This window comes from Piliocolobus tephrosceles, chromosome 10, assembly GCF_002776525.5.
Source record: "Piliocolobus tephrosceles isolate RC106 chromosome 10, ASM277652v3, whole genome shotgun sequence".
Taxonomy (NCBI): domain Eukaryota; kingdom Metazoa; phylum Chordata; class Mammalia; order Primates; family Cercopithecidae; genus Piliocolobus; species Piliocolobus tephrosceles.
The window spans coordinates 128,220,122-128,233,055 of NC_045443.1; the positions used below are offsets into that span (position 1 = coordinate 128,220,122).

General features: G+C 47.1%; 1 protein-coding gene across 4 annotated transcripts in view; it reads right to left on the minus strand.

Moving 5' to 3' along the window:
* The window catches only part of RIMBP2 (RIMS binding protein 2), a 235,147-nt gene that overhangs the window by 186,233 nt on the left and 35,980 nt on the right, over positions 1-12,934 (minus strand). For 3 of the 4 annotated variants that reach the window (XM_031936402.1, XM_031936401.1, XM_031936403.1), the window contains exon 1: positions 3,112-4,394. The exons of the other annotated variant lie outside the window; for it this stretch is intronic. In XM_031936402.1, the coding sequence (XP_031792262.1) occupies positions 3,112-3,210 (99 nt within the window). In that variant the 5' untranslated portion in view covers positions 3,211-4,394. Of the gene's footprint in view, positions 1-3,111; positions 4,395-12,934 lie in introns of those variants that run through there. 4 annotated transcript variants of the gene reach the window in all.

The following is a 12,934-nucleotide window of genomic DNA, read 5'->3' on the forward strand; positions in this document are numbered from 1 at the left end:
TCACCATCACCACCATCACCATCACCACCATCACCACCATCCACCGTCACCACCATCAACGTCACCACCATCACCTCATCACCATCACCTCATCACCATCACCTCATCACCATCACCTCATCACCGTCACCAACGTCACCTCATCACCGTCACCTCATCACCGTCACCTCATCACCGTCACCACCATCACCTCATCACCATCACCTCATCACTGTCACCTCATCACCGTCACCACCATCACCGTGACTACCATCACCATGACTACCATCATCTCATCACCACTATCACATCACCACTATCACAACCATTACATCATCATCACCATCACTGTTACATCATCACCTTCATCACTACCATCACTATCACCACCATCATCTTTTACTCTTTTCTCTGTAACTATTTTTTATTTTGTATTAAAATTTCATTTTTTGTAACTATTATATTTTTATTTATTAAAGTTGTTTTTTTTTTTTTTTTTTTGAGAGTCTTGCTGTGTTACCCAGGCTGGAGTGCAGTGTCATGATCATAGCTCACTGCAGCCTCACTCTGTTGGGCTCAAGTAATGCCCCTGCCTCCTGAGTAGCTGAGATGACAGATGTACACCACCAATGCCCAGCTATTTTTTAAAAGCTTGGTTTTGTAGAGATGAGGTCTCGCTCTGTTGCCCAGGCTGATCTCGAACTCCTGGGTTCAAGCGATCCTCTTGACTTGGCCTCCAAAAGTGAGAGGATAACAGGTGTGAGTCACTGAATCCGATGACCACCCCAGCCCCATCATCGCTACTGTTATAAGCCGTGAGTGTAGCGATGTTCCCATGGAGTGAGAAGGGGAGGGCCTTCTGGTTTGTCACTTTCTGCTCATGAGGCTGGGCCATGGAGAGATGCCTTTTCTCCTCTTTTAGCACCTGGACCCTTGGGAAGTGAAAAGGGAATCAAACACATTCGTTGAAAATTTGGTAGGAAATTCACAGCCCAGACACATTTTATGTGGTCTGCTCAGTATTCGCACACATGAAAATGGAAAATGTTGAATTAAAATGGCCATTTTAGGGCAGGTTGTGGTCATATGTACCTGTAGTCCCAGCTACTCAGGAGGCTGAGGTGGGAGAACTGCTTGTGCCCAGTTGGGGAGGTCCCGGCTGCAATGGGACATGTTTGTGCCACTGCACTCCAGCCTGGGTAACAGTGAGAGCCTGTCTCAAAAAAAAAAGGGGGGGCCAATTTTGAAAACCAGAAGATTCTACATAAGAATCTGGTTTTCTGGCATCTTTTGAAAAATCCAAAGATCTAGCAGCACTGAGCCCAGGAAATTCAGTGGGCGCTGAGTCTAGGCTGCCCCTGCTGGGAAGTAGGCAACATGGCCACAGTCCCCAGCACTCCCCGCTGCCCTGGGCTCTGCAGGGTTCTCTCACATCTTGCCTGATTCTCGCATTTCACTTCTTGATCTGGCCCCCACAGGCCCTTTTTTTTTTTTTTTTTTTTTTTTTTTTGAGACGGAGTCTCGCTCTGTCACCCAGGCTGGAGTGCAGTGGCCAGATCTCAGCTCACTGCAAGCTCCGCCTCCCGGGTTTACGCCATTCTCCTGCCTCAGCCTCCCGAGTAGCTGGGACTACAGGCGCCCGCCACCTCGCCCAGCTAGTTTTTTGTATTTTTTTAGTAGAGACGGGGTTTCACCGTGTTAGCCAGGATGGTCTCGATCTCCTGACCTCGTGATCCGCCCATCTCGGCCTCCCAAAGTGCTGGGATTACAGGCTTGAGCCACCGTGCCCGGCCTCGAGTTTGCCATTCCTGAGACTACTAAAAACAAATTGTCCATGAGAAAAAAAGTGGAGGAAATGGGCCAAAGTACCCTTGTGGAAGCAGCTAATTGTTTTCCTATGACTGATTTCTCTAATATTGCTGAAATATATTTGGTAGCTTAAAAGTATTTCAGAAGTAGTTATGAAAGTGACCACAGGCACTTTCTGTGATTAACCAGGAAATATTCACTAATCTGTCTCTGACGAGATAAATGTATTTCATAGCTTTGTCTTCCCTCAGGAGAATTTATAAATTAAGATGAAGAGGCTGGGCACGGTGGCTCATGCCTATAATCCCAGCACTCTGGGAGAACGAGGTGGGTGGATCACGAGGTCAGGAGTTCAAGATCAGCCTGGCAAACATGGAGAAACCCCGTCTCTACTAAAAATACAAATTAGCCAGGTGTGGTGGCAGGTGCCTGTAATCCCAGCTACTCAGGAGGCTGAGGCAGGAGAATCACTTGAACCCAGGAGGCGGAAGTTGCAGTGAGCTGAGATCACGTCACAGCACTCCAGCCTGGGCAACAAGAGGGAAACTCCATCTCAAAAAAAAAAAAAAGAGAGAGAGAGAGACGGGGGAGCAATGTCCTCAAACCTCCCTCTCACATCTGGATGCTACTGCTGCCCAACGTACACTATTCTGCACTTGCTGGCACATATGACATCCCTGTCCTTCCTCTGTCCCTCACACAGTCCTGCTGGCACCCCTCATCCAGCAAGCCGGAGTCCTCACCTCCCATGGCATCTCAGTCCCGTTCCTGTCCATTCCTGCTCCTGAGCCTTGGCACTTGTTGTTCCCCCTTCCCATCGGAATCATCTCCTTTCCTTTCTGGCCCAACAATCCAACTCCTTTCCAACCTTCAAAACCCAGCCCAAGTCCTGCCTCCTCCAGGAAGCCCTTCATTCCCCTCTCTCCAGCCTCCAGCCCCTTCTCATGCTCTGAGCTTCATTTACGAGTATTCCCCAGCCCACTGACGAGTGGGCTCCATCCATTCTTGGTGCCACATCACATCCAGTCTGTTTAGTTCATTTTGTAATATTTTTATTTAAATCAATTCACTTTAACATTTTCTCAAGGAGACTCACCTTCAAGGAGACTTGAGTTCACTACACTGAAATGGAGAACCAGCATCATCATTCACTACAAATAGTAGCCGTGAAAATAAATACAAGAAAAGCCAACTGCAATTAGATCTCGGCTAAATGCTCCACCTTGCCCCCGGTCACTGTGAGTCACCCGAGACCTATTCTTTCTGCACGAGCTGAAGGGAGACGTGCTGTTGGAGAGGTAGTGGACGTGCATTGGTACCCACCAGAGACGTCCTCCTTGTCAGAGCCAGAAAGATTTCAGGAGACGAGAAAGGGAGTCCAATGCCAAATGGTTCAATGGTACGGAAAGCTTTTGGGGACATCTCCGCAGAGCATATTCACTTTCTCACCTAGCGTATGTTGTATTATCCTGTCTTCTGTTGAACACATGATATCTTGGTTCATTCCCAGACGAAGCAGGAAGCTCAGTGGCTTCGCTAACTGTCTGCCAAGGTGACCACACAGTAGAACTCACAGAAGAAACCAGATGTAGACTGTGCTCAAACGGCTGTCCCGAACCTCATTAAAAGTCTTCTTTGGTAGCTGCAAGCCCCACGGGAGATTTGCAAAGATGGAATCAGGAATTCCTTATGAAATTAATCTCCTCCAGACTTTGGTGCATTAAACACTCAGGACGTCAGCCTTCTGTCCTAAGCCCTCTGTGTCCTAACAGAAGTCGGTGACTGTGTGTCGATCAGACTTGCTAACCAGTAATTGAAAAATCAATATTCGAATCTCCAGTGGCTATACCTTCATATCCCAGCTAGTCAGTAACAACAATGAAATGTAATCATCCTTTTCAGGAAGACCCTGGGAGGGCTGTCAACCCAATTAATTCCATCAAAGTAACGTGGCCTCTTTCATCAAAAGATTCTTACACACACACAAACACACACACCTTCACACGTGCACATGGTGCGGACACATACAACACACACTTTGTTCTGTTTTGTTTTGCTTTCTGCTAAAATGAATAGAAAGACTCTTTAAAAAAAGAAAAAAGAAAAAGAAAATAGCTCCTGGTGAAAAGCACTCATTTATGTATTCAATGTTTCATTTTCTTTTCTGCAAAGCTCCTCACATCTCCCAGGAGGCTGCTTTGAAATCTTTGCTGGAGGACAGGGTCAGCCCCAGGACGACGTGAAGGCTGTGCCACACAGGCAGCTAACTCCTGATTCTCCACCGAATGACTGACGGAGTGCCAGCCACGCCCAGTTTGTTCTCACCACAGAAAAATACTAAATAGGTGAGGTGATGGATGTGTTAACTTGATTTAATCCTTCCTCAATGTATAAATAGATCAAAACATCACAGTGTACACTTATAGACACTATTATCTTTAAAATAAAAAATTAACTATTTTTAATTTTTTAAAATTTGATCCAGTTTGAATAGCTCCTTCTGAACCCACCCTGATTCCCAGTGAAAATTAGAGCCTACCTCCAAGCCAGGCTTTCCAACTTATCTTCACGTTGAAATTACCAGGGGACTTTTTAAAATTCGCAAAGCCCTGGCCACACCCCAGAGCAGCTCACCCACAGTCCTCAGGGTGAGGCACTGGTACAGACCCCTCAGGCTCCCCAGGTGTGGATGTGGTTAGAAACCGCTGTTCTTGAGTGAGTTTCTGGGAGGGGTTGGAGTCTGACTCTGAGATACAAACCTACTAAGAATTCATTACATCTTTACAAGAAACACGTGAAAGCATTCTTCCTGCAGACGCTTCTACACCGGGAAGGCAATCCCCACACCAACGGGGAAAGGCAAGTTTAGAGTCAATAACACAGTGCCAAGCCGTCTCCCCAGTGAGGGCTCTCAGCACAGCACTGAACATGAAGGAAGCAGAAATCCACCTTGAGGAATGTCATCCCCACACCCTAGGCTAAAGCTCAAGGCCACCCGCCAAGGGACAACACACATAATTGTTCCTAATCAACCTCATCTCCCCGGAGACCAGGTGACAGACTCCCCGGGGCCACAGCACAAAGAGGCCAGCGGGCCCCAAACAACAAGCTCAGGCTTGCATCATCCCCCCAGCTCCCCACCGCCCCGTCCCTCAGCTCCGCCCATCAGGGTCCCTGCCAGAATAAACAACCCCAGCAACGGTCCAGGAAGTCTTCCAATCCACCAGAGGGCTCCCCGCAGCCCTCTCTCATCAGCGGACAGCACACACTTTTTGGCTGGTAAAAAAGTTGAGGATCTTGCACTAAAGAAGGATGACAGATGAGGTTAGAAAAATAAGAGGGTTTACATCTGCACAAGGTGGCAGGTGGAGCTCCCTGCATTTCTCCCGAACACAAAACTTACTTCTTTTGGAGCCCTCCTTTCGCCAGGAGCAGCCAGAGACTTCCCCCATTCTTTTTTTTTTGGACGGCTTTCTTTGGAGACTGAGTCTCGCTCTGTCGCCCAGGCTGGAGTGCAGTGGCCAGATCTCAGCTCACTGCAAGCTCCGCCTCCCGGGTTTACGCCATTCTCCTGCCTCAGCCTCCCGAGTAGCTGGGACTACAGGCGCCCGCCACCTCGCCCGGCTAGTTTTTTGTATTTTTTAGTAGAGACGGGGTTTCACCGTGTTAGCCAGGATGGTCTCGATCTCCTGACCTCATGATCTGCCCGTCTCGGCCTCCCAAAGGACTTCCCCCATTCTGAGGCACCTCTCGTTTGCTATACTTTTGAAGAAATGCATTTTTTTAAAACTGCCCAGAAAAGCCTAGGATGGCAAGGACTCCCCCTTGCATTTTACTAGCACAACGATCCTCCCCCCAAGGTGTCGCCCGGACGGCTGGCTGCGCCAGGCGCAAGTTGCACAAGAACTTCCATGAGGAAGTGGATTGTCGCCCCAGAGCAAGTGCAGCCGGGGGAAAGCAGGGTGCAGACTCTAGCGTTCAACATCATCCAACGAGAGCAATGCACTTGGACTTCAAGAGAAGGATAACATCTTCTCAGGGTGCATACTCCAGGTCATATCCATTGGGCTAAGCTTGCTGGTACCAAGAAAAGTTGATGAAATATCATTTTCCTAGGCCCTGGGTATGGAACCAGAAACTGACTTTAAAAATTAGGAGGTTAATGGGAAGTCAAGACACCACAATCCACAATGGACTTGTTGGTTCTAACACGGACCCAGCACATGGCTGGGACGTCCACTTTCCACACAGAGCCAGAAACATTTTCTGTACAGAGTCATTTTTTTAAGATCTTGTAGGCTGGACGGACTGTCCCCGTCGCAACCACTTTGCCATTGGGAGCCAACCCAGTGACAGAGGATTCATAAATGGACAGGGAGCACTGCTCCTAGGCATGGAGGGTGCCTGGGTATTGCATTCACTGTTCCAAGGAATATCATGCTATTTCCTAGGACCACCTTGACACATTCCAGCTAACCGGATGGCTTAGAACAGTGGAAACTTATCCTTTCACAGTTCTGGAGGCCAGAAGTCTGGAATCGCGGTGTCATCGGGGCTGGGCTCCCTTGAGATGCTCCAGGTGGGGGCTCCTTCCAGCCCCTGCCAGCCCCCGCCCTGGCCCTCACGTGGCCTCTTCCCCTTTGTCTGTTAGAAGGACAGTTTTCTCTGGGTTTACCACCCACCCAGGTGCTCCAGCACGATCTCACCCAGAAATCTGTAATTGAATTACAATTGCAGAGACCCTTTTTCCAAATAAGGGCGTATTCCCAGGTTCTGGTGATTAGGACACAGGTCTATTTGGGAAGCCACCATCCAACCCCTGACAGAGACACTAAAAATCACTTGTTATTCTGACACTCAAAGTTAACTGTGCATTGGCATCTTATCTGACAGCCCGGATGGCTGCCCTGCCCTGCACCACTGCCCCAGCCAAACCACTTCCCCAGCCTGGAGGCAGAGACGCATGGAGGAGGCCTGTTGAGCGGAAACTCTCCGCCTCTGCAGGGGAGCTCAAAGCTGGGTCAAGGGGCTGGGTGTCCACAGCCCCTCTTCCTCCCAAGAGGCAAGAAACGGACAGCTGTTTCCTGACAGCCTCACGATTGATTACCAGCACATGCATGAGCTGGTTATGCTGGTTATAGGTTAACTATGTCCTCTCCCACCTGTGTAACTGAGTCAAGCAAGCGTCTTCACCACAACCTGTTACCATCAGCCCTGTAGGGTATTTCCCGGAAACTCAAAAATTATCCTGAGTCCCAGTGCCAGGGAGGCTGTGTACACAGGGAAGGGGAATGGAACAGTGGTCTCTTTTCTCTTTTGACAGCCACGCCTTTGTCTATGGGCACTTGCTTCTCTGTAAAAATGGATGCGCTGGCCAGATGCAGCGGCTCACACCGGTAATCCCAGCACTTTGGGAGGCCGAGGAGGGTAGATCATGAGGTCAGGAGTTCAAGACCAGCCTGGCCAAGATGGTGAAACCCCGTCTCTACTAAAAATACAAAAATTAGCCGGGCGCAGTGGCAGATGCCTGTAATCCCAGCTACTTGGGAGGCTGAGGCAGGAGAACTGCTTGAACCCGGGCAGCAGAGGTTGCAGTGAGCCGAGATAGCACCACTGCACTCCAGCCTGGACAATAGAGTGAGACTCTATCCAAAAAACAAGAGGATGCATTGTCCAGCAGGCAGTTACTGAGGGCACAGAGAATCCGGGGGGCTGTGGCTGTGGGGGGCCCATCGGCCTGCGTTTGTGAGAAGAGCCTTTCGCCCAGCGCATGGATTTGTTTCCCAGGTGGGGAGATCAGGGGCAGGAGAGACGGACAGTGAGCTGGTGAGGATCGGGCTGCGACGTTGGGAACAGTGAGAGCGCGGCTTCCACACTGACCCTTCTGGCCTCATTTTCCGTGCTGTCGCCAGAGGAAACATCAGGCCCACAAACCTGGTCATCTCACTCTGTTGCTGAAAACCCTCCCAGGCCTCTGCTTCTGCTCGGATAGAATCCACATCCCATCATTCAGCCGCGGCTCAGTTCCTCAAACAAACCAGGCTCTTCCGGGGCCCATTCCCTCTGCCTGGAGCATCCTTGCCAGCACATTCTCCACCAGCCCATTCCCACCCACTCCTCATGGCCTGGCCTGGGTGTGGCTCCCCAAGGAGGAACTCTCCACCCACTGACAGCAGTCTCTAACTGTCGTGACAGCCGCCCTCGTCATCACAGCACTGAACACGTTTCTGCAACACGGCGTCCTTCACGCTGCTCTCCCGCCACTAAATGGCTGGGCCCAGGAGGACGGGGTTGGGGGCGCTTTGCCTCCTCCACACACCCAAGGACAGGCACAGTGCCCGGCACAGGGAAGACGCTTGAGAAATACTCCTGAACCTATGAACTGACAGACCAAGCTTGTTAGCCATGGGATTATCCACATTTGCAACTTCGATGGGAAGAAAAGAAAACCTTTCTCGGCAGGAAGTGAAGTTCAGCACTGAAGAGGGTCCCACACCCTTTGGCGGCTGGAGGGAGAGGAGAATCTGGGTGCACCGTGGGCTGGATGGCGACGTGAGGTGGGCAGCTCTGTCCTTGCATGCGCCACTCCACGTCATGCATATCCAGTCTGATTTTATGGAAAATCCTGACTTTATGTGAATTCTCTGCATTTTTAATTGTTAGCAGGTAGTTTTTTCTAAACACTGCATGCCAAGCACAGTATCTCTGTCTCAAGGCAACATTCGCTGAGTGACCTCTCATTGAAAATCCCTGGTTTCATGGGTGGTTGAAAAATAATTACTGAGTTGTCAAGAATTGCTCTTCTCACATCTCCAGAGGACTCTCTATCTCCTTTCCCAATCGCTGCATCTTAGGTTTCTATTTCAGTAACGATTAATGTTATGAGGTTCTCTTATGGTGGTTTGCGGTACAGTGTCTTCCAGCTCCACACCAGCATCTCAGTAATACTGTTATGATTATTTGCAATACCAGAAGGCTGTGTCTTGATCCATAAAACACTCAGCACCAATAATTTCCTTTTGCCCTCCTAACGTTCCGGAGGAAAGTACAAGCTGTCCATTGTGGACACTGGAGAACGTGCTGACCTTGTTTTCCTTTCCTCACCTCACCAAGTGAAAATGAGTTTCACTTTTGGGAAGAGCCTTCCATCATGTTGTATAGTCACGTGATGTCAAGACCCCGGCCATGACCCCCGACTCCCAATTCAGACTGTTCACCACCAGAAAGCTACCTCTGGCTGGGCTCTTGCCAGAGAAGTGTCCTTCAAAATGTGGGTCACAATTCATGATCAGGTCAACCTAGTGGATTATGACCAGTATCTTGTGAACAAGACAGAAGGTAAGACAGGCAGAGAAGTGTCCTTCAGAATGTGGGTCACAATTCGTGATCAGGTCAACCTAGTGGATTATGACCAGTATTTTGTGAACAAGACAGAAGGTAAGACAGGCAGAGTAGAGCAGAAGACTCCAGATTGCATCGCACATAGAAGAGAAAGGTTTGCTTGTATAATACTCCTCTTTTAAGGCAGGGGTGTCCACCTTTTGTCTTCCCTGGGCCACATTAGAAGAAGAATTGTCTTGGGCCACACATAAAATACACTAACAATAGCTGATAAGCTAAAAAAAATTTGCAAAATAAATCTCATAATGTTTTAAGAAAGTTTATGAATTTGTGTTGGGCTGTGTTCAAAGCCATCCTGGGCTACATGTGGCCCATGGGTAATGGGTTGGACAAGCTTGTTTTACGGGGTGTGTGTATGTTTGTGTATGTGTAAGTATTTATGTACGTGTGACTACTATATCTCCATGTACGTGTCTATGATTCATGGTCCAAAAACCCTAAAAACCCATTGTTCTAAACAACTCCCAGAGATATTTTGCATTTATTTTAACCATAAATCATCTTCCATCTCAATTTGGGGTGGGATGAAAATGTCCTGAGCAAAGAAGGCCAAACTACTGTTGCCAGGGAGTAATACAATGAAACACAACAATGATAATTATGGTAATGGTGGCTGCTCACATTTGCTAAACTTCTACAGCCTATCAGGCACTAGTTTAAAACACTACCTGTGTTAAGGCCATTATAGCTATAAGATTGGCACTAGTGGATATTACCCCTGAGCAAGTGAAAGAACAGCCCAGTTAAATAATGCACTTTAAAGACATAGAGTTAGTAGCAGTCAAAGACTGGATTTGAACCCAGGAAGTCTTGCTCTGGAGCCTGTACTCACACCCATGAGATTGAACCATCTCTGTCAGCAAACCATGCCCAAAGCCTCATGGGCTACCCTACAGCTAAACTCAGACTATTAAAACTTCATCTTTAACAAGCATCTCTCCTTGCCTTGAATAATTAACAGCTGTCATTGCTTCTGCAGCGGCAAAGAGCCTGTGTGAGAAACAGATGTGCATGCACTCACAGCAGAGAGAAGGAAGGGAAGCACCTCCAGGAGGCTTTGGCTCCAAGACAGCACCCTGGGGCTGAGCAGGGCAAACGCCCTGTGCCAGGGAGCAGGGGAGAATGCAGCATGATGCCTTCAGCCAGCGTTCGGCTAAGGAACCAAGAGCTTGAGTTTCTGAAATCAAGTGTGCAAGGGGCTTAAAGGCAGAAGGACTCAACGTACCCAGTGTGGATATTGGTGGCATTTTCCAACACAGAAATCTCACACTGATACCATGATACCTCCTCTTTTTGAACATCTGTTGTGCAGTTTCTGAACATACTGCTTTAGCCAAGAAGTATGCTAGAAAGACTTTCCGGTAACCAACACAGATGTTGCAAAGCCATTGTCCCTGATATCACACGGTTTACTTTCTAGGAGGCCATTTCAGACCCTCCCTTTGCATCCACTCACCCTCAGTGTGCACACAGTTCCAACTAATCAGCTGATTTTGTTCTTAAACTCACAACTGTCTGGAAGCAGGCAGGCAGGAAGGCAGAAAACAGACACATGGAAACCCATTCATTAGGAAGCGATGGGTAGTAATGCCGACAGCCTGCGTTTACTGTGCACTTACTGTGTGCTCGTCATTACACCAAGGGCATTACTTTCATCTCCTCATACGATGCTGACAAAACCCAGAAAGGGGCAGTATGACCCACCCCCACCTTCCCATTTCACAGACATTGAAACCAGGCTCAGACAATCTTGCCCAAGGCCACATAGCCCATCAATTGCAAAACCAGGATGTGAACCCTGGCTATAGGGCTCATCACCATAGTCAGTGACACCCACTCACAATGTAGGAAAACCGTAGAGTGAATTCACAAGCACACAAAATGCTGTAGCCTAGAGCCACTGAATACACAGCAAAGAGGATTTTCTGTCTTCTCTGCCATAGTCACAGTGCGTAATGCCGTGCATGGGACAAAGTGCTCAGTAACACTTGTTAAATGAAATAAGAACACACATTTTTAAGAGCCTCTAACAGCCCCACGGATATTCCTGTGCCATTGGGAAAGGCCACGCAACCACTCTGCTCTCTTCAGTCAGGTTTTTCAAAGATAACCAAACGATATATCTGAACTAAGTATTTCTACAAAAATAACTTACATTAAATGGATGAATTTCGTAGAAGATACAAATGCCCAGAGTCCACTCAAGAAGAAATAGATAACTTCAGTGGCTCCATGTTTACTAAAGAGTCTTAATGTGTAGTTAAAGCCTTCATACCAAGAAAACTCCACAGATAGTTTTGCTGGGGATTTCTAACAATTATTTATGGACCAAATAATACCAATTCTGCACAAACTCTTCCAAAAAACCAAAGGAAAGGAATTCTACGCAATTCATTCTTTGAGGCTAGCATTAGTTACCCTGATACCAAAATCAAAGACATTATAACAAAATTGCAGGTCACTATGCCTCATAAACAAATTATAAACACAATTTTAGAAAACTAAATCCAACAATATATTTAAAAGATAGCCCTTATTTTTTCTTGAGACGGCGTATCACTCTGTTACCCAGGCTGGAATAGTGCAGTGGCATGATCTCGGCTCACTGCAACCTCCACCTCCTGAGTTCAAGCGATTCTCCTGCCTCAGCCTCCCAAGTAGCTGGGATTACAGGCACCCACCACCATGCCCAGCTAATTTTTGTATTTTTAGTAGAGACTGGGTTTCACCATGTTTGTCAGGCTGGTCTCAAACTCCTGACTTCAAGATCTGCCTGCCTCAGCCTCCCAAAGTGCCTGTGGATTACAGGCATGAGCCACCGCGCCTGGTCAAGATAATCCATCTTAACCAAATAGAGTTTATCCCGGGATTGCAAGTTTATTTTAACATTTGAAAAATCAACCAATGTCGTTCATTATACAAAGAAGAATCTCTAACTAGACACACACATGAAAGTATCTGAGAAATGACACCACCCATGACTGATCACACCACTCGCAACACAAAAGAAAGGAACTTCCTCCATGAGATAAAGAGCGTCTATGAAACACTTGCAATTAACAACCTTAAGGTAAAAAATTGACCGCCTTCTCCCTAAGGTTGGACACAAGACAAGGATGTCATCCTTACCACTTCTATTTAAAATTTTACTGGAAGTTTAAGCCAATGCAGTATGACAAGAATAAGAAATAGACAGCATTTACAGACTGGAAAAGAAGGAGGAAAATGGTCTTTATTTGTAGACAACAGGATAGGCTAGGTGGAAAATCCAGCAGAATTGACAAAAGAGCTACAAAGAACTATTAAATGAATTTGGCAAGGTAGGAGAAAAGGAGATCAACATACAAAAAAATAATGTATCTCTATATACTAGCAACAAACAAAAAGTTAAAGTTTAAAACATACACAGATTAAAATAGCCTTAAAATATGAAATATCTACAGGCACATTTGACAAAAGATATCAATGACTTCCAAACTGAAAACTTATTCCTGAGAAAAATGAAAGACGACCTAAATAAGTGGAGAGATATCTTGTGTTTGTAGATTGGAAGAATCTACATTGTTAAGAGGTCTTTTTTGTTTTGTTTTGTTTTGTTTTGTTTTTTATTTTATTTTTTTATTATACTTTAAGTTCTAGGGTACATGTGCATAACGTGCAGGTTTGTTACATATGTATACTTGTGCCATGTTGGTGTGCTGCACCCATCAACTCGTCAGCACCCATCAATTCATCATTTATATCA